This window comes from Plectrocnemia conspersa, unplaced genomic scaffold (genome assembly GCF_051122295.1).
Source record: "Plectrocnemia conspersa isolate PC_06_02 unplaced genomic scaffold, ASM5112229v1 ptg000012l, whole genome shotgun sequence".
NCBI classification, from domain to species: domain Eukaryota; kingdom Metazoa; phylum Arthropoda; class Insecta; order Trichoptera; family Polycentropodidae; genus Plectrocnemia; species Plectrocnemia conspersa.
The window spans coordinates 30,533,551-30,557,558 of NW_028277176.1; the positions used below are offsets into that span (position 1 = coordinate 30,533,551).

General features: G+C 33.6%; 1 protein-coding gene across 1 annotated transcript in view; it reads left to right on the forward strand.

The window, feature by feature from the left end:
* slpr (mitogen-activated protein kinase kinase kinase slipper) overlaps nucleotides 1–21,557 on the forward strand; it is a 36,603-nt gene extending 15,046 nt beyond the window's left edge. The window contains exons 2-11 of the mRNA XM_088199140.1: nucleotides 10,654–10,790; nucleotides 10,865–11,057; nucleotides 11,124–11,299; nucleotides 11,785–11,959; nucleotides 12,043–12,219; nucleotides 14,689–14,850; nucleotides 16,891–16,980; nucleotides 17,051–17,186; nucleotides 17,248–17,410; nucleotides 17,673–21,557. Coding sequence (XP_088055266.1) covers nucleotides 10,654–10,790; nucleotides 10,865–11,057; nucleotides 11,124–11,299; nucleotides 11,785–11,959; nucleotides 12,043–12,219; nucleotides 14,689–14,850; nucleotides 16,891–16,980; nucleotides 17,051–17,186; nucleotides 17,248–17,410; nucleotides 17,673–18,917 — 2,654 coding nt within the window. The 3' untranslated portion in view covers nucleotides 18,918–21,557. The remainder of the gene's footprint in view (nucleotides 1–10,653; nucleotides 10,791–10,864; nucleotides 11,058–11,123; nucleotides 11,300–11,784; nucleotides 11,960–12,042; nucleotides 12,220–14,688; nucleotides 14,851–16,890; nucleotides 16,981–17,050; nucleotides 17,187–17,247; nucleotides 17,411–17,672) is intronic.
* Nucleotides 21,558–24,008: the final 2,451 nt, after the last annotated feature.

Consider the following 24,008-nt stretch of genomic DNA (forward strand, 5'->3'; position numbering starts at 1 on the left):
CATATTCGCGCATTGGTAGATCGTTGTCTAACATTCAACTGGTTAGATTCGAATATAAGCGCACAAATTGATCTTTTTACACATTACGGTTCGTTCACGCGTTTTCGCGTGATAGCCACATTACGGTCTGCTATTTTCCACATCCACACATCTAAGATTTTATTATCTGAATCAAAATTAATATTTATCTTACTCATCAATAGCTCACGCAAAAGGCGATAGCTACGAGGAGCTGGAACATTATTTAAAATCTTTGTTACTTTAATACATATTTTATGTAATAATATGTGTTTTTATCAGGTTGTTCCATATAAATGAGTTAAAAATATATATTTTTCTACAATTATTCAATTTTTTTATATCTGATTCGAAAAATAATGTATTTTTGAAATCACTAAATTCTTGAATGTCATTTTTTATTACCGTTTTTCTAAAATATTTTTTTACCTATAAACTGGTGCATATATACATGGATGATAGTCGTGATAATTATTAATTATTAGCATATTGAGATTCGCTGCGCGAGGTTTTCCTCACAATTTATGAAATATACATATTCTGCAAATTAACACCTTTCCTATTTTCTTTAAATGCTGTGAACTGATGTAGGCGACATGTTGAGGTTTTGTGATGGTTGAATGGCAGCCCTAATATCCTCACTAACAACCTCTAAGGACTAAATGTCAAAATTTCCGGAACATAATTTTTAACAACATTTTCTAAATTTAATGGCATCACTGCCATTAAATTTAACTGCTATTGTCACATTATGACTGAGTTGAAACTCATAAAGCATAATATTGCTTAATTAAGATTATTTTATCTTCACTGCCATTGTTGATTTAGGGTTGAAAAAATCGAAACAAAAAATATCCTGCTACTAAATAGCATCATTAATACGACTACTATTAACAAAACACTGAAAAAGTTATAAATTTTTGCAAATGTAAGAAAAAAAACGCAACGATTTATGGAAAAATCTAATATGTTTTTTGTATGAAATGTTATATAAAAATATTTAATTATCTTCAGCAACTATTTGCTGACTATTACTTCAATTTTTATAAATTTACGCTTGATCACTTGCCTTTATGTCATGACGTCACAACTAAACTGCGGTTGGTTGGCCTTTATATATATGGTTTTGAGTTTGTTTGCCAATACACTTGTGTGTATAAAATCCGGCTAACGTTTTATTGATCTATATTTATTTTTTAATTGTCTAGGTTTCATATGTCATGGATTGATAACTTTTTAATTGAATTTATTATGATTGTGTGCTTACACTGGTTATCAGTGAATGAAACTTTGATAACATACACAGCAGTGTCGTTTGCTCCTGATGGTTTATGATCAACTCTGGTTTTTCACTGTGTCTTTCGATAGATTTGTTCATGAGAGCATTACAGTTCTGCTTGATAAGACTTTTTGCCACTCACAGCGTCGTTATCTGCCCGAAGTCTTCGATGGCGCGATGCAACCGAGCGCGGTAAAATAAAAAAGAGACGCCAGAGAAACTGGTTTAAAACTGACTGCTATTACGAAACTGCTATTTTCCTTCTACGCTCGTGATTTGACAGGTGCCAAAAACATCGATGGCGGCGGCGATAAACGGCGCTAAAGTGTTAAAACGATTGTTTTCCTCAGAGCCGTTGTTCGCATATATCTATTAAATCCTCGTTGCGTGCTACAGTTTCTATCGCACGTACGCATCTATACAGATTCGATAACTTTTGGGTTTTTTCCTATCATAGTTGTCGAACCCCCCCGAGGGGGTCGTTTCGCAACGAAAACGCTCACGCGGTTGCGGTTTGTGCGATTTCTTTGTACGCATCGATTCGCTTTCCAATAACCAGTTTATGCACATTCTCTAACCCCGATATAGCGCAGAATCTGATTTCCTATTGCCAAGTTTACAAACTTGATTGAAATTTGCGCTTTCGCGCGGCGAGCGCGTATCCTTGATCTTTATGGAAGACAATGTTTATTATACTCTTTTAAGAGAATATATTTTCCTTTCAAGATGTTTGGAATAAGCACGTAATTCTATGCCCTTATAAGGTTTGTCTATAGCACGCAAAATGTTATGCATTGTAATGACACGTTTCGCCTTTATTATATCAGATTATTTGCATAGCTATTGTTGCACAATTAAAATTATATTTATTGTTATCGAAGATAACGACGTCCATGCTTCTTTTATATTATTGTGAACTCATATTCTATTCAATGGTAGTGGAAATATAATAATCACGAAAATGGCAGCAAATGTAACATTTTTTTTACACCATATGATGATTTTAATCAATATATTTTGTTAGCGATCTTTTTGGAACGTTAATACGCCGATAAATGTTATTATCTATTTCAAGATAACTCGTTCGCTTATTTTTAAATCTTATCTAACTCAAACGTCGCATTTTTATAGAAATAATTGAATAATATCTGCGATAAAAATTATGAGCTAAAAGCTCTCTTTGAATTTGATAGTTAGTAATCAAATTAAATTATAAAATGATCTAACTATAATTTAATAATAATTTATAGCTCAAATATAACTGATTAACAATGTTTCAAAATTCCCGACTTTTTTATTGTATTTTCAGAATATTACTATTCTGAGAATTTGTTAATAAAAATTCTTCAGCATCATAACATGGCTATCTACAATGTAGGCTAGTTTGTGCTGTGGTAATCCAATAATTTACCACTGAAGAGCTGATTTTTAACACCACATTTTGAGTATCGATTCAGAATAATAATACATTATGCCTGCACTATACTCTCTGGAAGTTCTCCGAACCGAAGTTACAACTGAAGTCGGCCGAGACCTACGACTTCGAGTAAGCGACCACACTGCCGCAAATTTCATATGCCGTCCGGACGGGGGTCGTGAATGACGTCCGGACGGCGGTTTCTGTCACGTACAGCTGGCATATTTGCGCGCAATCGAAAAATGTGCCAAATAATCGCAATTTTTAAATTGTCATATTATTAAAATTACGCTACTGATAATTATAAAAGTTTGTGTGGGCACTCACCAATACAATATTAGCGAAAACTTTTCGGTCGTAAATATTCAATTTACGCAAAATCTTTGTCGGCTCTTGAAAAATGCCATAAGGCATAAAAATGATACTTCAGAATACGAACTATCCTAGAATTTGTCGCCATCGATTCTAAATAAGAATTCGTTACGGTGTGACATTTATATAAACCGATCTAGGAAAATACATAAGGATAATCGAAACGATTTTTTTTAACAAAATCAAGTACCACTAATTATTTTTTAATTATTTAATTCTATATGAAAAAAATATAATAACGATTTCTGTTAGAAGAATATACTATCAAATATATAGTTAATCCCTTTTGGTGCCCTAAAATATTCAAAGATGTCAGTAAGAGTCTATTGAAGTCCCGATAAGCATGTGGTATTATAACTTGAACACATGACCACGATGCAGCGCTCGACATGCGTGTTAACCATAGGACGCCTACGCGCATACTGAAATTGAAACAAGATACTCGTTCTATCTAAGTTTGCGAAAAACCATATCATTATCTCTCTCACTTTCGTCACTTAACACGCGAGAGAGCGAAAGGGGAAGTATCTCACCGCTCGCGCTCGAAAGAGCAGCTCCGATTCGGTCCTTCTGCCGACAATGTTCGGAAGCGCTTGAAGCTGGCCAAGTCGACTAAATTACCCCCACTTTACCTTCCGTTCTCGATAACCTCGGACAACTTCCGAGAGATTTTAGAGCGGGCAGAACCGAACTCGACCGAAGTAACCCACTATATTCTCCGTCCTTGGCCAACTTTGGCCAACTTCCAGAGAGTGTAGTGTAGGCATACACGTCCACGATATACATTTCCTGATCTTTGGAAATGCACAAAAGTCATCCTTATTTATAAAAATGGTGACAAATTGTATATAAATAACTATAGACCAGATGCAATGTTGTCAGCCTTGCTAAATTGTTTGAAATAATTATGTTGGACCTTCAACTAACCTCCTGTATTTCACCAAAACGGTGATGCAGGAATTCAAGTAGTCTGATTTTGAGAAGGCCGTCGACGAGATTTGTTCTGAATTATTATTAAAAATATTGCGGACCTCAGTTGCTCGGATGATTTAACTCGGTCATTCCCAAGTTATTAGACAGTTCGTAACATATGGCGTCCGATTGTCGATAGATTATTTCACCCCTTCGAGAGTTCCTCAAGGGTCCAACCTATGCCCTCTACTCGTCATGCTATTTATTAATGATAAAAATTCGACAGTTACAGATTCAAGTCTTCTTCTGTATGCAGGTGATTTAAAATTGTTTTAATGCTCTCGATCTATTGCTGACTCCTCTCTATAGATTGATTTAAATTCTTTATGGGGATTGGCTTTCGTTAACAGAAAGTGCCATACTGTGTTATTTTCTCAATCCCGTTTTTAAGAGCAAGTGGAGGTTCTCTCTACGCATAAACGACGTCTGCGAAAAATCTTATAAGATAGTCAATATCATACAATAATCTGTATCAAGCACCTGTTTATTATTTCTGGGGCTTGAGATGCACCCACACGTTCGACGAAAGCACAAGCGATTTACAGAGCAAGTATTTTTTTTTTAATTGGCTGATTTGCTCGGTGCGTTTTATTTGTCTTGTGTACACTACACAATAGTTGGTAAAACTTGTACACGTTCCAAAAATACTCGATCGATCCGATTCCGTCTAGTGGACTTGCAGCCATATCAGATTTCATTTTTTTCTTTCAATAAATCAACGTCAGGGATTCGCAACATTTTCGCATCGCCGCATTATTCGAATAGATTAAAAAATAAACACAGCGGGAGGTCGTGTGTCTGTTGTCGCGTCGGATTCCGTTTCTCTTTGTTTGCGTCTCTTTTTACACACACCGCGTATTTATACATCAATTTTGTCCATGTGCAAATTCTTTTTCTGCAATTGGTCGGCTTTTTGCCGCGCTCGAATTATATATTAATTTCCCAGAAGGACGCACAAAAAGATTGCGTTTAGCAAGTTCTTGGTAAATCCCGTCGATTATGCTAAGAAGTTGTGTCAATGTTGCTTCTTGTTATTATTGCTATTTGTTAGCGCTTTGTTCTTTGTATCGGCTGCAGCAAGTCTTCGCACGCGCGGAAATTGTTTTCGTTTTCGTTATCGTTATCGTTCCGGTTCGCCTCCTGGAGATAATCAAACGTTTGCGAACTTGACCGGCGGTTCTTAACCCCTTTCGGCCGGCTGCTTTTTGCGCTTTGCTCAGCCGCTGCAGAGCGATTTATAGCATTTTTTATATGTACAAAGTACAAATTTGCGCTCTCTCGTTGTTTGTATGTTTATATTATTTATAATAATATGTTGATTGCGTTAATTGTGCATTGTTTATCTGAGTAAACAGGTATCTCTTAAAGTATTTCAGATGTTGCAATGTTTGTAGGACCTGTAAAGAACCAATATTTACAATGAATCTGATATCAATACTTATGTGACTGGAAAGTTTCCGTGTACTAATTGTTTTTGTCTGACAATGATAAGCGTGACAGTAAATGCGTGATCGCGATCGTCTTGTGGACTTATATGTTAACACATTAAAATATTAAAATATTAAAAAAATATTTTTATACATTTTTAATTAAAAAAAATATCTAGTAGCATAAACTTTTTTTTTATTACTTCGAGTACTCTTCTATGCATACTCTATACTCGCTATTTTAGTTTTTATTTATTTTTGCGTCGTTTAGTTATATAAACACATTACGTTCCGTTCACGCATTTTCGCGTGATAGTAAACTTAGTCCGTTCACGTATTTTTGAGTGTTATAAATAATGTTACTTTAGCTTGTAATAAAACGTGTGAACGTAATGTAGATTTAAACTTTTATTTATAGATGGCAATATATTAGGGGTACCCAAATAAATAACTTGGACGGTCAGTTGTAACATATTGCGAAAATCACGCGAGGAAAAATCAATGCTCTCGGATGGAAAACTGTTGCTAATCCTCCATATTCTCCCGATATAGCACCACCAGATTATCGTCTACAACATAATTTAGATGGTAAAAAATGTAATAGTGTTAGTGAAGTAAAAACATTTCTTTCTGAATATTTTAACTCACAGTCATTCAGTTTTTACAAATATAGGATTAAAAATTTGCCTGATCAATGGAAGAAGGTTGTATCTGTCGATGGAGATTATTTATAAAAAAAACGTTAATCATTTGACAAAACAATAAATATATACATTTAAAATTCCGCGAAACGTGCTACTATTCACATTTTTAAGTCATAGATATTGATTTGGGTTATATTTTATTTACTCATTGTGGCTTTGTAATGAACGTAATGCCTGTACTACATTCTTTGAAAGTTGGCCAAGGACGGAGAATCTTTGGAGCGCGAGCGGTGAGATACTTCCCCTTTCGCTCTCTCGCGTGCTAAGTGACGAGAGTGAGAAAGATAATAATATGGTGTTTCGCAAAATGAGATAGAACGAGTAACTCGGTTCAATTTCAGTATGCACGTAGGCGTCCTATGGTTAACACGCATGTCGAGCGCTGCATCGTGCTCACGTTGTCAAGTTATAATACCACATACTTATCGGGGACCTCAACACTCTTACTGACATCTTTGAATATTTTAGGGCACCAAAAGGGATTAACAGATGTCGTTATTATATTTTTTTGATATAAAATTAAATAATTAAAAAATAATCAGTGGTACTTGATTTTCTTAAAAAAAATCGTTTCGAATATTCTTATATATTTTCCTAGATAGGTTTATATAAATGTCACGCCATAACGAATTCTTATTTAGAATCGATGGCGACAAATTCTAGGATAGTCACAGATGTGGTGTTCGTATTCTGAAGTATAATTTTTATGCCTTATGTCATTTTGCAAAAGTCACCAAAGATTTTGCGTTGATTAAATTTTTACGACCGAAAAGTTTTCACTGATATTGTATTGGCAAACTTTTATAATTATCAGTAGCGTAATTTTAATAATATGACAATTTAAAAATTGCGATTATTTGGCACATTTTTCGATCGCGCGCAAATACGCCGGCTGTACGTGACAGAAGCCGCCGTCCGGACGGCATATGAAATTTGCGGCAGTGTGGTCGCTTACTTGAAGTCGTAGGTCTCGGCCGACTTCAGTTGTAACTTCGGTTCGGACAACTTCCAGAGAGTGTAGTGCAGGCATAAGAAAGAGAAGGATGTTTTTAATGAGTTTTTTAAGAATGATTTATTTTTGTTAATTATTAACTATTATGTAGATAATTATATTTTTATTTATTATGTATGATATTTTTCTTAAAATAAAACTTTTAAATAGAGTTTTTAAATACAGAAATGGAATCAGTATATTTTACATCATGCCGAAAGTGCATGAGTCTGTTCAAATCCGGATTTTAAGTTTCAAGAAATCTGAAAATTCGGATTTTTCAAAACGTCTCTGAATTTGCAATCCATCTTAAGAATTACAAATATTATGAACTGCGCCTAATCAATTATGACGCTTGATAATACTGTTGCATTTTGTGAAAAAACAGACAATACAATTATTTGATTATGTGTAATATAAAATGTTATGTGTTTATTATATCAATGTTTAAGTCTTTATCACACAGAAATGACACACGTATACGAATGCGAGTGTTCTTTTCGCATTTCTACTATAGTATTAAATTATAATAAAATACAATACAATCTAATTTGATTGTGCATTGTATTTTAAAATAATGATTAATTTAGCATACACAAAACGAATTCTTATGATTTTGATAAAATATCGTGTTTGGACATTCATTTTTATTAGTATAAATTTTCGACGTCGTCAGCATTTCGCAATCTCAAAAAATCTGTGTCGTAAATATATCGCAACAGCGATTCGTTGCGTTGTTCTATCATGCGATATGAAAAGTCTGACACTCGCATTGTTCGATCGGAATTTTAATTGCTATCTTGTGTCTATGTTTTATCATATTACGATAAAATTAATTGAAACTTGCGTCGCGTTACGTCAAATCTTGTCTGTCTATTTTTTACGACTAAAAAGTGACACCAATAATTTTTGGTAAAAATCATCGGTCACAAAGGGGTTTCTAAGATACTCCTCCGTTCGCTGTAATCTTAATAGGTCGCGACTCGAGATTGGACAAACCTGTTCTAATCTTCTCCAATGTCGCGCAGAAGACCTTTTCGTCCTTTTCCTCATGCAAATCTCGCGAGCTAAATGCGACTACCGAAAGTCCGCTATATAGGCATTGCCCGGGAGTGAACGTCTCCCCTGGAATGTTTATTGCGCCGAGACATGTTGTCCCCGTCCTTATATGGACCCCAGCCTTATGGTCTCGCCGCTACGCCCCATTTTGCTTTACGAGACCTTTGACGCGATCGGCTGACGTTTTACGACGCTGTCGTTACATAAACAAACGAAGCCTGCTTCGCACTACGGCGGCCTTGCGACCTCCCCAAGCCCCCTGGGAAAAGACTTTTTCCTTTTACATAAGAAGCGAACCAATATATGACTCTCCTATTTCGGTAGATTTTCTTTTTCGTTTATACATCAGATTCTTGTGTCGCTGAGAATGCTATTTCCATGAAATTGGTAGTAGTAATACTATTTTGAAAGATTTATTTAGCACTATTGTTTGTCTGTACACAGTCCAAAGACAGATTTAGCTCCTACGTTGAACTCTTGTTTGTTACTTAATGATGATGAATATTGTTGGGTTTTCCGATTTTTGATTGATATGTAAATATATTATAAATTATATAAATTAATTAAATTATCAATACTTTCTAGTATTTTTGTGATTTTTATATCCATAAGAAGGGACTTGAAATAATATCAATAATTTTTTGTATACAGCTGTGGCTAATTGAAAGTTGACAATGCGGTTCTTATATGTATTTTGATTATTTTATCAACTTTGATGTTAACTTTCGTTTTCCGTTAATACTGTATTGTAAAATTGTGTAATTACGTAAATTCTGGGAAAGGTGTATTTTTGTCGTCGTCCAAGCAAGTGCATAATGGTGAGCCTCAAACTCAACACGTGCGCGCGACCCTTTTTTGTCCTATTCATAGAAAACAATATCGAGGACATTTAAAAATTAGAAGATTGCAAATAAAACACTTTTATAACATCTTAACAAAATTATTTTGATTTAATTTATGTTTTCCTAGATTTTGCTAAACACACGGATGAATATCAACACAGAAAATCCGTTCACACGTTTTCGCGTGATAGCGAAATTTTGTGGCCCACGAGTTTTCGAGGGTTAAAAATAATGTTAATTTAATAAAATAGAATAGTCACTTTGATCTCAGTGTAGTGACTCACTACTTGTTGGTTTTGTTGACCCCGTTGCAACACATTGGACTAACGACTGTTGTATTGCAATGTATGTAACAATATATACATTTATTTAAGATAAATGGTCATTTTATGAAAAATAAAACTGTTGTTTTTGATAAAATTTCATTTTTTAAATTAAATCTTAGTGACTTTTGTGTGACCTGTAATCTTATAAATTCGGGAACTCAAAATATAATTGAGTAAGAGAAATACTAATGCTATTTTTTGCGCTAATAAGACATACAATAGAATATTGTATATCCTATAATGGGTTTGATTTTTGTAAAATAATGAAATTTTAAATGGCGAGTGAAGTAAATTTATTTGTAAAATTATTACGAATAACGTTAATTTGTTAAACTAATTTTATAACGTTAAAAGTCATACTTTTGAAATTTAAAAAATAGGCGTGAATAAGTTGACAACTCGACGTGTATGCAATTTGAAATTATTATTTTTTTGCGTACTAGACTATGAATAAATAATCAATTATTTCGATTGAGATTATTAATTATCATTAGTTGAACATCCTATAAATTTTGAATTGTCAACTTATTCACGCCCACCGTGAATATAATAATGTCCTTAAAATACAATCATTTTTATTTTAACTGACTACCTGTCACATAGGGGTTGAGAAACTCCATTCCAATTAATGAAAATAGTATATTTTAGAGGCCTGACAGCAATTATTTCGCACAAAGCGTTCATTATCTTGCGCTTCGCACTCACACTATTTCGTATGAATTTAAATTAAATATATGAATATCAAAATCAGGATTTCGAGATAATTAATTGATTGTACTTAATTTTATGTTCCTACGACTAAATGTCAAAAATCTACTAAAAACACACCACTACCCTTTGGTTATTGTTTCGAAAATATTATTAAATATATATTTTTTACAAAATTATTCAATCTATATAGAAATATTTACTCATAGGTGTTGGTTGTTACATTCCAAGTAAATAAATAATATATCATAATATAATAAATAATGAAAATTTGATTATTTCATTTATGATAATGTAATTATTAATAATTATATTTTAATATTGCTTATAATCTCATTTCTATGTTCAATTACTGATAATTGATTTATCAAATTACAACTGTTTTGTATTAAATAAAAACACATTACAATTTATTGTTTATCATTAAGACTAATTAAATATAGATTCTCAAATTAGATTGATTCATAACCCCCTTTTAATGAATGATAAAATATGTTTTAATGTATATTTATAAATCATTTTTATTTTATTTTTACAGTTCTGCTCCTTGAGGCAATAGAAAACGACGATCTCGATGATAAAACATTAAAGATCACCGACTTCGGTTTGGCTAGAGAAGCATACCGAACAACGAGGATGTCAACAGCTGGAACGTATGCATGGATGCCTCCCGAAGTATGTTAAAAAGCATTTTTAATAAGCATTCTTTACATACGTCAATTAATTAATCGTTATTTTTTATCGATCAGGTCATCAAGACTTCCACCTTCTCCCGAGCCAGTGATGTTTGGTCATATGGCGTACTATTATGGGAATTGTTGACCGGAGAAACACCGTATCGGGGTATCGACGCATTAGCTGTGGCGTACGGAGTGGCCGTTAACAAACTGACACTACCTATACCTAGCACGTGTCCCAAACCATGGCGGGATCTCATGGAAGGTAAATCATCTAAATATTTGACGACGATTGTCTCGGAATACGATATTAAACATATGCGTTTTGCAGCGTGTTGGGAGTCAAATCCGCACGATCGGCCTGCGTTTGGCGATATCCTCGAAGCTTTAGAAAACATCAGGCAGTCGGAATTCACGAGGGCGCCTCACGAATCATTCCACACAATGCAGGACGACTGGAGGATAGAAATCGAAGAAGTGCTGCTCGACCTCAGGCGAAAAGAAAAGGTGAATATTGTCGAATCGAGGTTCGAATATTGTAAAGTGACTTTACAGGCATGTTTTCTGTGAATAGATTTTTATATTTAAAAAAAAAATAAAGAAGAGTATTTTTTACATGCTACCTTAGGCCTGTAAATCATTTGAAGAGGTTTGTTGATTTAATTATATCGAGTTTTGTTTGACACGTTTATTACTATTTTTGTGGCACTGTAGAATCATTTTATTATCAAGAAGAATGTCATGTTTTTTTAATCAAACAGCATGTTTATTTATTTGATTGTTAATGTATAAAATAATTTTGGGTGGAAGTAGAATTTGTCATGAATAGATTGAATGTTTTAATTGAATGAAATGATGTATGAGAGATTATTTATGTATTTTTAGTTCATCGTACATTTTTTAATCATTTATTATTTCTTTTATTCCATGATCAATCAATTTTTATATAAAAGCTACGATATAATACTTTATTGATTTTTTACATGTTTTAGGAACTGAAATATAGGGAAGAAGAGTTATCGAGAGCACAATTGCAGCAGAGAATGCACGAACAGTCGTTGATGCAGCGAGAAAGGCAACTTGCAGAAAGAGAGATGGATCTCATCAAAAGAGAACTGTCTCTCATTATGAACCAGAGTAACCCCCCTCAGCCAAATAAACGAAAAGGTATTGAAAAATGATTTTAATTAATTGTTAAATATCTCTTTTAAGCAATTTTTTTTTATCGATTTCTTGTAATGTTACTTCAGGAAAATTCAGTAGAGGTCGTTTACGATTACCAAAGAAAGAGCCGGGCTCAGCAATATCGCTCCCGACGGATTTCCGACACAATCTAACGATACAAGAAAGAAGAAGCGGACAGTTGATGAAGAGCATGGCATTGAACACGCCGCCTGGATCGCCCTGCATATTGAAAGCGATAGCATGTTAGTATGCTTTATACAAGATGGCCCAATAATGAATATATTTTATTGAATGAGTTAATATCTCTATTGCTGATTTATATTTCGTCCGATGAAAAGTTGCAATTCTTGAGCAAGTGAAACAAAATTCCACGACAGTTTTATAATTCATTGCCTTCACTGTTCCATCGGCTAGCCCCTTCCCAAATTTTATTTAGCGAATTCTCATATCAAAAATCAGCAAATTTCTCTAGAAAATTATCATAGCCTTTTTTGTTAAAAATTAAATTTGTACGAATACTTTTTATTCCGCTGCATAGGAAAGGGTGAGTCCGTGCCAGACGTTTTTGAGTCATTTATCAAAAAAATACTGTGCCCGGGAATTGGTTAAATAAATACCTTCCATTCCCGAATATTAGAAGCAGTTGTCTGAAGATATTTTTCACCACTTTGACGACAAACGTAGTGCACCCTATCTGACTCATAAATTTATTCTACTCTCATCGGAGCAATACTTTTCCTTAATCAATAACGTTTTTAATAAGCACAATCGACCCCCTTATAGCGTAGAGATTGGGACTTCGTTATAGGGGGGTCTAGGCAGCCATACAAAATTTGAGGTTAGGTTCTTTCAACTGTATTTTGTGAATTTAACAAAATCAGTAAATCAAAATTTTTTCCCCATTTTTATGTATTAAATGACCTTGAATTTAGTTTGCAAACAAGAGCACATGCCCTATGTTCTTGTTGCGACATGCGTGCAAAGAATGTCCTTGATTTTGTGAGTGCTAGGGGAATCAAACGCAAATAATTTTTTCCATAGCTATACAAAAATAAATATTTTCTTACTGTATTGTTCCGCCTGTCGCAGAAAACATCTAGCGAAGTCAAGGGACAAACAGTAACAAAAAGTACGCTATAGGGGGGTTTACTGTATATGTATACATAGGTATACAAGTTATCCACATTTATTTTTCTATCAAATGTCTCGCAAATATTAACAGCTGGAGGCTTGGCAACACTCATCATCCCGGATAGCACATTCTATCAGCTGTTAGCGTTGATTAATATCTTTGAATGACCTTTATTCATGCATTAACTAATATATGGCAGCTTGTTAAGAATAATAATTATAATTATTACGCTTTTAACCCTTCAGGCACGTATGAAGTGCACCGCACGCAGATCAAAAGCCACCTACAGGGACGTATGACGTGCACCGCACGCTCATAAAAAATTCTTCAAGCACGTATAACGTGCACCGCACGCCCATTAAAAATCCTACTTATAAGAACAATGGTTTCGTTCAAATAACTTGATTACTATAAAAAATGGATTCAAGCTTTAAATGTAAAAAAAATTTTATTCGAAAAAATGTTCAATTTATTGTTTTTTTCAAAATTACGACCCCAACTAGTCGGCATACACAAAGGAGTTCAGTTTTCGACACATTCAAGTCCCATAAAGAATGATGTTTATTAGGGTATTTTAAGTATTATTTTTTTTCGAATTTTTATACATGTGTATGGCATCTTCAAAATGGCATCTTATTCGAAAAAACCACTATTAGAATCATCAAAAGATCGCGATTCAGATTCAGATATTGTTCATCGAGTGAAACTGATGTTGAAGAACAAGAGCGCCATGAAGTAGACAATTTTTTGAAAAACCTCAAATAAAAATATGAATTTTATCTTTATCTCCATTAAAAAAAAAGATGACGTTCCTGGAACTGAAAATCTGTTTTAGGCATACGAGCCTGAAGGGTTGACAAGTATTTGCGACAAGTCTTTTCTCACGGTTATTGGGTGTTCTTGACACATCGTGCCATAAATTTGTAAGAAGCATTCAAGTCAATCCCCGTCACATTGAGAGGCTGTCCTCGCGACATATTGCTTATAGCAAGCGCAAGCCGAATTGAGAATTAAAAGCTCTGGAAGCGAAATGGCAAATCGTAATAAATCAACAAGATTCCAGGAGTTTAACTGTGTTATTTATTGTTGCTTCAATCAATGCACAACTAATTGTGTTCTGCCGTACAGTTTTGTTTAATCTAAATTCAACAGCATAATATGGCTACCAACTATATGCTGAAACAATCCGTATGAATTTAGAGAATTTAAGAGCTTTAGTTATTTCATTCCATTCGTTTTACAACTAAATAAAATGAACTTGCTGCAACTGACATATTAAACCATTTTCAAATAAATGTAATTTATTTACTTCCTGTAATAAAATAATTTGAAAAGTGACTTCAGGTAACTTTGAAAGCAAAAAAAATAGGAATTAATTCAAAATTGCATTATAATAAAATGTGATACTATAACCAGATGCGTGTTATTTGACTTTGCTTTAGTTAAAAAAATATAATTCGTCTTTGTCTCCCGCTTTTAACCGATAAAGTTCAAAATGAAAGTGTTAATGAATATACTTTATAACAAGATATTATATTTTAATTCTGTATTGTTTATAATATTTTTTTTTATAATTTAGTACCCGCCGACGGAGTCAAGGGAAAAACGTGGGGTCCTTCGACGTTGCACCAAAGAGAGCGCGGACACCTGCCCTCGTTGCGGCCCGTCTGTCAGCCACAATTCAGTAAAAGTGCGCCGAACTTACCACCGCCGGCTCCAGCATTGCAGCACCGCGATCTAGGTAATCCTCATCCTCATCTAGCTCCGCACCTGCGAATTCTTCAGCTGTCCGACGCCCGACACTTGCGGTCGGACGACGAACGCTCCGTTTCCTACTTCAATAAGCACGGCGTCCAAACGAGGATAGCGTACCAACAGTCGCCGACTCAAGATTTATGTTCCTATAATGTAAAACAGCACAGTTTGTCCGAGAATTCGGTGTATTCTAAGAGTGAGAGTAACATAAGTGAAAATCACTACGACACCATATTTTCGACCGATAGTTTCGTAATTGCCAGACAGTCGGAATGTAATAATAGTTTTCACGAAGCGAGCAATCCCAAATTGCCGCCCCCCATTAAAGACAGTAAACTGTTTAAAAGCAAAAGGTCTAAGAGCCTATCGGGGATCTTAGACAAAGTAATAACTGTGGTGCAAAGTGTTAATTCGCTTTCGATCAATAGAGAGAAAATTGGATTGTTAAGCGGAGAAGATAACGCTGCGACTTGATTAAAAAAAAGAAAATTAAAAAAATATACTTAAGTTACTTTAATTAGCGATTAGGAATTTATAAAATTTGTAAGTTTTCGTTTAAACGGAATGTCAATTTTTTATTGTCATCTTTAAGGTGCCCATGAAAGACATTAAATTTAATTGTTGTTTATGTAGAAAAAGAGTTAGACTCAAAATTGTTTTCATTTTTTTAAACGCTAGGCCTATCAGAGGAAAATCTTCAATATGTATGTAAGTACCGCTGAAGTTGTGTATTTGAAAATTTAAAAGATTAGTTTTTTTTTATTTTGTATTTTTTCCACCTTCTTTTTTTCCTTGCTTTCCTTTAAATTTTGACTAGTACGTAGATAATAATTTTGCATTTAATTTGTTTTTTTAAGTAATTACACTACATTGTGAAAATGTAATAGTTTATATTTATAAAAAAGACGAAGCTGTGCAACAATTTTTTTTATTCTCAAATACGACTTTCACATAGTCGCTATGACTAAAACTCGTATGTGGTGAAGGTTTTTTGATCCAGCATTTCTTTATTATTTTTAGTAACAAATTATTAACTCTTAATAATGCTAATGATTAATTTATTAATATCGTAATATACACACTTATTTCGACGGAAATAATGTTTTTGATATTCTGTGTGTATATAAGTAAATTTTTGGATCCGTTTATGTTGTAATCGTTCAATTTATGTTACATACCACACACAATTTAAAAATAATTAAATATTCCACAATGTTGCATGAAAATTGTTTTGTTTATTTTATATTTTATACATTTATACTGTTTATTTTTATTATTATTTGGAATTTCAAACATTTTTTGAAAAAAAAATTTGCATGTATTTGTTTTATATTTTTTTTGAAAAGTAGCTTTGTGGTTTATTTTAAAATTGAAATAGCGATTCAGTTTGGAAATCCATTTAAAAAATAATCGGTGGTGGTTTTTCCGTTAAAAATTGTATTTTCTATGTATTTCACATTGTATTTCAAAAGCGTTTTGGTAACGGACCATTGCTGACATTCCAATTTTTAAAATTTTATTTTTGACTTTGCATTGTAGAGTTGCATTTACACAATCGATCATTTATATATATTTATTTAGCTTTATATAAAAAAATTGTAGTTGTACTATTATTATTTTATTGTGCTTTTTATCAACTAAATTGAATAAATTGGTATTTAAGAAAAACGTCTTTATTATTTAAAAATGCATGACATTCTCATTTTTTTGCTTTTTTATTATATACTTTTTTTTTTTTTTTTTAGTATGTTTGCCAGAATGTGATGTTACGTAGTTTATATAATATAAAACCTACACATTCTAGATTTTGTATTTAAAAAATATATTTCATATTTATGCCTTAATGGATTTTTGAAATCTTTGTAATATACTTCTAATCTAATCCTTGAATAATTAATTAGTAGGTGGAGGGTTGATACTTTTATACGATTCACTTTAATACACAATTATACAAAACACGCAATATTATAGATTCAAAACTAACAGGAGTGTGCAATCATTTTTTGTTTAATTTTGTTCCATACAGATTACAGCAACGAAGAATGGGGTCCGGAATACCCTCTCGGCGGAGTGACGAGGCAAAGTGTACCAATGCCTACGTTGTATAATACAGATGGTTAGATTTGAACATCGACATAATAAGATGAGTTTTATCGTTGATTTTAATATAATTTTTATTTTTGCAGGTGCTAGACCGAAAAAACCGAGCATAGTCGAGTTAGTTTTGTATAACATGGCTTCGCTTCTGGGCAGCGTTGGTGCTGGATACGATTTGAAGATGTCCAACGTTAGTCCGCTGCATCCGAGGCTACAACCTTATAGGTACTATTGACGATTTAATAAATAAGATTGCCACAATAATCCATTTCTTTCAACGTTATAGACCAGACTCTCAGAGTGAATCTCAGTATCAAACTGGTTCGGAAGGTAGTGCGCACGCTGCGTCTGATTATGAATTCAACACGAGTAGCGGTTATGCACACAACACCTATCACGGTCCTGCTAAACATTATCGGCCACTGCTAAATACAATCACGTCAAATCAGGTAATAATCTAGTTCGTTAGATTATTTATCTAAAATAAATAGATCAATAAAAAAATTAATTAATTTTTTTGATATAAATTCTTTTGATGCGTTTCAGTAATACTTGTTAATGTTGATTGTGTTTACTTTGTCACGTTACAACGTAAGTTCACATATGTAGAATCTCAGTAGAAGATCACTACTAAACAAAGTATAATTTTTTCAGGGTCCTAGTTTGTAACTGAGCAAAAACAATGTTTTTTTAATATTATTGTTTTTACAGATGTCAACTTTGCCGGGTGACGAACACAAGCCCTTGAGGTTCACCGACTCTCCGCAGCACTACTCGAATCTATCGACGTTACCTCCCAACATTGCCTCGACGTCTAGTGGTTTTGTCGGACAAACTTTATCAAATACCAGTGGTCTCGGTTCAAACTATACTAACACGAGTGGGTTGAGTTCGAACATTAGCACGGGCAGTGGATTGGGTGCTACGTTGAGTTCGGCACACGGCACGCAACCTCCGACGCCTAGTCCTAGAAGAAAATCCAGCAGCACGTCTAACGACGGCGACTTGTACACTAATTATAGAAAAAACTTCAACACCCCGGAAAGATCGGCGATGTACTTACCGAGCGATTATCAAAATCAACAGCCGGAATATCACGACACTAACGGATCGCAATACTCCGGACACTTTGCTTCTAAAAATATAGAAACGTATAGAAGCGAACATCTAGCGGCTCAGCAGCAAGCCGCTTACGAGAAGAGTAACGAGTTCGTGGCCATACATCGAAACGCTGACGGTGGTTACATAGTTTACAACGAATTTGCACCTAACTTGCAAGTAAATTACGATAAGCATCCGTACGAAACGTATCCGGCCGAATACAGCGCTGAACATCCGCACGCTTACGATAATCCGAACGCCGCTATTAACAATCGGACACCTATGAGATTGCCGTATAGTCATAGAAGAACGAGTTCGAACGTATCGGTCGGATCGAATCCGACATCGTTGCGAACCGACGAAGAACCTAGTCCGTCGAATTATACCGGTCAGTATTATAGACGAAGTCAGAGTTCCGAGAAGTATTCGGCGAATCCTAAGACGCCCGAGAAGCGGGATCGAGAGTTTGAATATAATCAGAGTAAGCAGAGTATCGATTATTCTTGGAAAGGCGCTGATTATTCGCACGCTAGATATGATTATCCGAGGCAGAGTTCGCAAGAGAACGCTTCGACGGAGAGGCCCGGTAGTTTAGGATTAGAATTGGGCGTTCCTACGAAGTTACGCTCGAGTCTTAAGAAGTATAACTCGCAGAAGAAGACCGGTAGCAGTTCCGGCGGCGGAACGCCGACGAATCCAACGCCGCCCGATAGTCTAACGAGCGAGGATAGTTCGTACGTTTCGGCTAAAGACTCCAGCGGATCCGGCTCGCGGGTCAGATTCAGCCCGGAGACTTTAGCAGAGCACGAAGCAGCTCTGCAACCGCACGAGAGGCGGCCGTCTAGACACACATAGCGATGACTTAGCAATTTTCAACATTACCTAGTCTAGCTGTGTATTTATATACGCAAAAGACGGTGGCTAATCGTTGAAGATATGATTTGCTAAATACGCTTACGATCGAACACTTGTGCTTGGCAGCTGAGAAGACGAAATACAAAAACTGTGAATGCAAATTGCCTTTTGCGTTAGTATTATAATTATCGCGTACTGTATGTAAGTTTGCGTGCGTGCGAATTGCGGATATTCTGTATGTTATAATCGTTTGTAATTAAAGTCGGATTCGAGAAGAGCGAGGTCTTCGCTCGCTCGAATCCGAGCGTAACGTAGGTTTTATAAATCGTAAGATGTACTCTTCAAAAAACATCGTATTTATACAAATGTATATTTTATAATAATCAAATACGAGTGTGATTGAATCACGTTTCATCTGTGTACAGATTGTGGATGATCAATATGACGCGTCTGTTTATTTTTCACGATACTCACAAATTAATGATATTAAATTAATAAATAATTGAAAAAAAAATGATATGTGTACATTTAGGAATGTGATTTTTTTACGGCTTGTACATAAAATTTATATATTTATTCAACATCGTTTTACTTTATACATAGCGTGTATTCAGTCAGATTGATGAAATTATATACGTTTTTCCTACTGCGTCATCATAACGTAAAAATTGTGATCGTCGTCTTTACTAAGTATTATTTTGTTGTGATTGTCTCCGTGAATTATTTATTGCATTTATTATTTTTTATGTACACAGTGATAAATCAACGTACTTAAAAATACGTTAACAAAATTAAAAATGGATACATGAGCCGAGCAAGACTGAAGGATAATTATATTCAGTATTTCTCGGCCCACTCCGTTTTTGTATAAAAAAAATATATTGTATACTTTTCTAACAATATAATATTGATTGACACGAAGTAACATTCCATTGTGCCTCGAGATTATTCCTTTCTTTTTGTACATATAGCGAAAATGCCATAGATGTTTCGTTTGTAAGTGATATGTAATCGTTTCTGTGGTGTGCTGCCGACGGTTTTAATACTCGAGCTTGAAAATTTAAATTTATTCATCATAAATGTTAAGTCATTAGAACGTAATACGCACCTCGTGATGAATAACAAGTGTTCATTTTAGTAGTTCTATTTCGTCGGAACGGTTGTAAATTTCAGTATTGATTTCAATATCCTATCGTCGTTTGATTCCTAAAGGACATATCACAAACACACACACCCGACACGACTGATTTGGATTAATCCCGCTCTTGTGCGTAGTGCCATTTTGTTATCATCATCATCTACCATTCCGTTTAATTTTACGTTGCTAATCGGTGATGAGTATATTTATAAGCAAAAAGTTGTATTTTTGGATATATAATATTGCTGTAAGCTTTGAGTTGTAAAGTATTTTTAAAGCATAGGTTACATCCGTTTTGAGAGAAGTGAATGAAATACAGACACCGTTTTGACACACAGTCGATCGTTTATATATTACTTTTAATTTTTTAAAAGTCGTTGGGTATCAATTTTGATTTATATTATTTATAATGTAAATAACTGAGATACAGTTTGATATCTAACGAAATATAAAAGTACAGTTTAGAGCAGTTATAATGATACACTTATACAGTAGAACGTTTTATATGATTCGGGACCAAAAGTGTAACGTGTTTGGAAAACGGAGATTTGATTAATTGATACAATTTTATCTTATAACTGTTCATCGCTGTATGTTTCATGATTTTTTAAAGCATTCCTTATATAGAAAGAAGATAAATTCATTTGTACAATATACGTATATATATTCAAATCGTAATTTATTTATATTTATATAATAAAATACTTCGTGATATATCAGTACTTAAAATTGTATTTATCGATATTTAAAAAAAATATACACACACCATTTAATGAGATTTTTTTATAGCGAATTTAATTTATATTATATATACTTTTTAATTTGTTCCGTCTGGTTGTACTTATGTCGTATATTTTCATCATCCATCTCGTAAAATATATATACTATATTATTAAGAGTTTAGAACATATTACGCAAAGTACATTATATGATATTTATATGTATTTATTACCAACACCAAAACTAGACTGACTGATTAACGTAGTTTTAACGATTAATTGTACGTTTTCCCAACAATCAGCAGCGTCTCGGTAAAACTTTGTATAGTTTGTGTTCGAGCTCTTTCCACACACACACACACACGCTCTTTTACTTTCCAGTGTGTCGATTGCGCAATGTTTTTTTAATTTAATAATTTATTTTCTAGTCCATTATATACTATTATATGAAACATAAAAATCATATATATTTATATGAAATGCTAGGCATGTATAATTTTAAGTTGAATCTGTATACATTTATTTTAAATCGAACGATACATTCCATTTTTTCAAAAGTGATTTGGCGTCAGATGCCGTTATCGGATATTATAATACTTTAGGTTGTGTTTGTTAATCGACAACTTCGTGAGCGGTGCATTGCGCAATCAATCGTAAAAATATGAAGAATTGTATAAATAAAGTGTATGCGTGTGCCAAGATAAATTCTGGATGACGATGGATGCTTATAATTGTACATTCTGACAAATAACATTTAATAAATTAGATTAAGCTTTTAAAAAACGCTTCTTAATCCACCGTATCCGCTTCCCGCAGCTTCCTGGATCGAGTTCAAAAATCCATCAAAGAAACTCTTTCACGACCATCGTCTAGTACATTTTAGATAAGGGGTTTTCGTTAAAATATCAATATTGAAGTATGAAAATATTAAATATATTTTTTATTACTTTTTTTCTTCACATATACAAATGCAAAATTTAGAATATATAAAAATCATTTTTTTTCCATGTAATTTTAAATATATATACACATATATATATATATATATATATGTATATCGTTTTTTTCATATACCGTTAATACACATTGAGATGAGTTACTTATCAATTGGCTCGTTTCAATTAAAATTAAACATGCAACGTGACTAGATCGATTCAAGATTCGCTCTAAATATATATAATTTATATATGAGATTTGGCACGTCAAACTTGCTCAAGATTAGTTCAAAAATCTTATAAAACGGAGAGTGCGCATCCTCGTAGGATTCGAATGTTTCGTTTACGCGCCGCGTCCGTACACTATATCACAATACGACGAGTCGGTCGTACGATTTTCATCACATACGTCACCGTGTAAAATGCAATTTTTCAAAATGGATCCAAAAAGTTAATCGTACTTACATTTAATACTATTACAGGTCACTTTAAAAGTTTTTTGTTGAGATCAATAAGTTAATATCTGTATTACAAAATATTTGGGGAATTATATTCAGATTGTCGTCGTTTGACAGTGAGATATCAAACTCGCTCTAGTCGTTTCGATATTCATTCATGTAAATAAACTTTCTCTTTGAACAAGATATTCGAGTTTAAAGCTTAATATTTAATTATAAATGGCCAAATTTAAAATTAGACCAGCCGAATAAAATAAATTCTATTTCAAAGAGAAATTTTAAATATGTGGCGTTTATCGCCATTTTTATTAAATTCTATTTATTTACAAAGCTGCCGTTTTAAATGCATTCTATCACCTTTTTCGTAAAATTATATAACCCTTCAGTTGCCGAGCCTTTAAGTATTACTATCTAAATATCGACGTATTACGTAATAATAAAAATATATGTTCAGAAAAAATTTTCCCCTGAAGCAAATGTATCTCGATAAAGTAGCAAAAGCCGATACATAGGATTTCGGCAACCAAAGGGTTAACGTTGCGAGTTTGATATTCAACGATACATAGATATAGTACGCTTGGGCTGAAATCTTATAGAAGTGGCTATAATAGAGCTTGGATACAATTATTAATATATTTTTTGACATAACTAAGACAAGCATGATCAGTTTAATAACAAAAGTGAAACGAATCCACACATTTATTATGCGAGAAGTTAATATTATAGATCGGGTGGATCGCTCTGGAAGTATGAGTTAAAAAGAAATGCACAATTAAACAATATTTAAAAAATGAATCTTTGTGGCAAAAACTCCAGTAATTATTCCACGAAATTCTATTATAATGTCATGTGTACTTAATTCGAAAATATATAATAATTAAGTTTCATTGGTATAATTTAAAAGCTGACCATTGGGTTTAAATTTTTAAAAAAAAAATACAGCCACGTGTCTAATTATAATTTTGATGTTACACAAGTACACATTTACGAATAATTTTTATATAGCAAATGTCGTTGATAATATAACGTTACCGGTTTTGGCAATTTGTAATATTATATATTTCACGACACAAAGGAGCTAGTTCGTTCATACCGATATCCCTAAAGCAATATTTACAACAAAAAAGAGAAAACTCTCAGAATGACCTTATTACTAATTTAAAAATAATACTACTTATAAATCATTTCCACGGATCCAAATTGATCTTATGTTTAGTCGTTAGTATAAATGATAATACCGATATATAGTTAATAGGCTGTCCAATAAGTTTGTGCGTTTTTTTCATCATTTCATATATCTTGTTTATAATTAAAAAGGTGCGGGTTAATAAAAAAAATTATATACAAATTCAATCGTGGCTGTAATCAAATTCTGTCTATGGACAAGTCCAATAAATTTTAGTGAAGAGCATTTAACAATCTTCTCTAAGAGAATAACCGCTAATTGGTGCGGTGAACTCATACGTTCACCCGTCCGGAAGTCCAGAAGTTTGGTGTATCTCTTATAAGCTCAACCAGTCTTTCTTTAATCGTAATTGTGTAAATCTTGAAATAAGATTCGGCAAGTATATAATATAAACAGCAATGGAGTTGCTTCAGCATGCGACATTGCTCCTTCAGATTTCTAAATGATGATGAAATGCAGAACCTGCCAGTGTGGGGGTTCGTAGCAGTTGCCACCATGGAGCTACGCAAGCAGCACCGAGGCAGAGCGGCGATATGCAGTGGGAATGCTCGTTACCGAGCTTTCCACTGCGACACGATTTTATTGCTTTTGAAGTGAATTTTTGACTTCTGAGAAGTGATAATTGTTTTTGCGCCCTCCTATTGACCAAAATTAG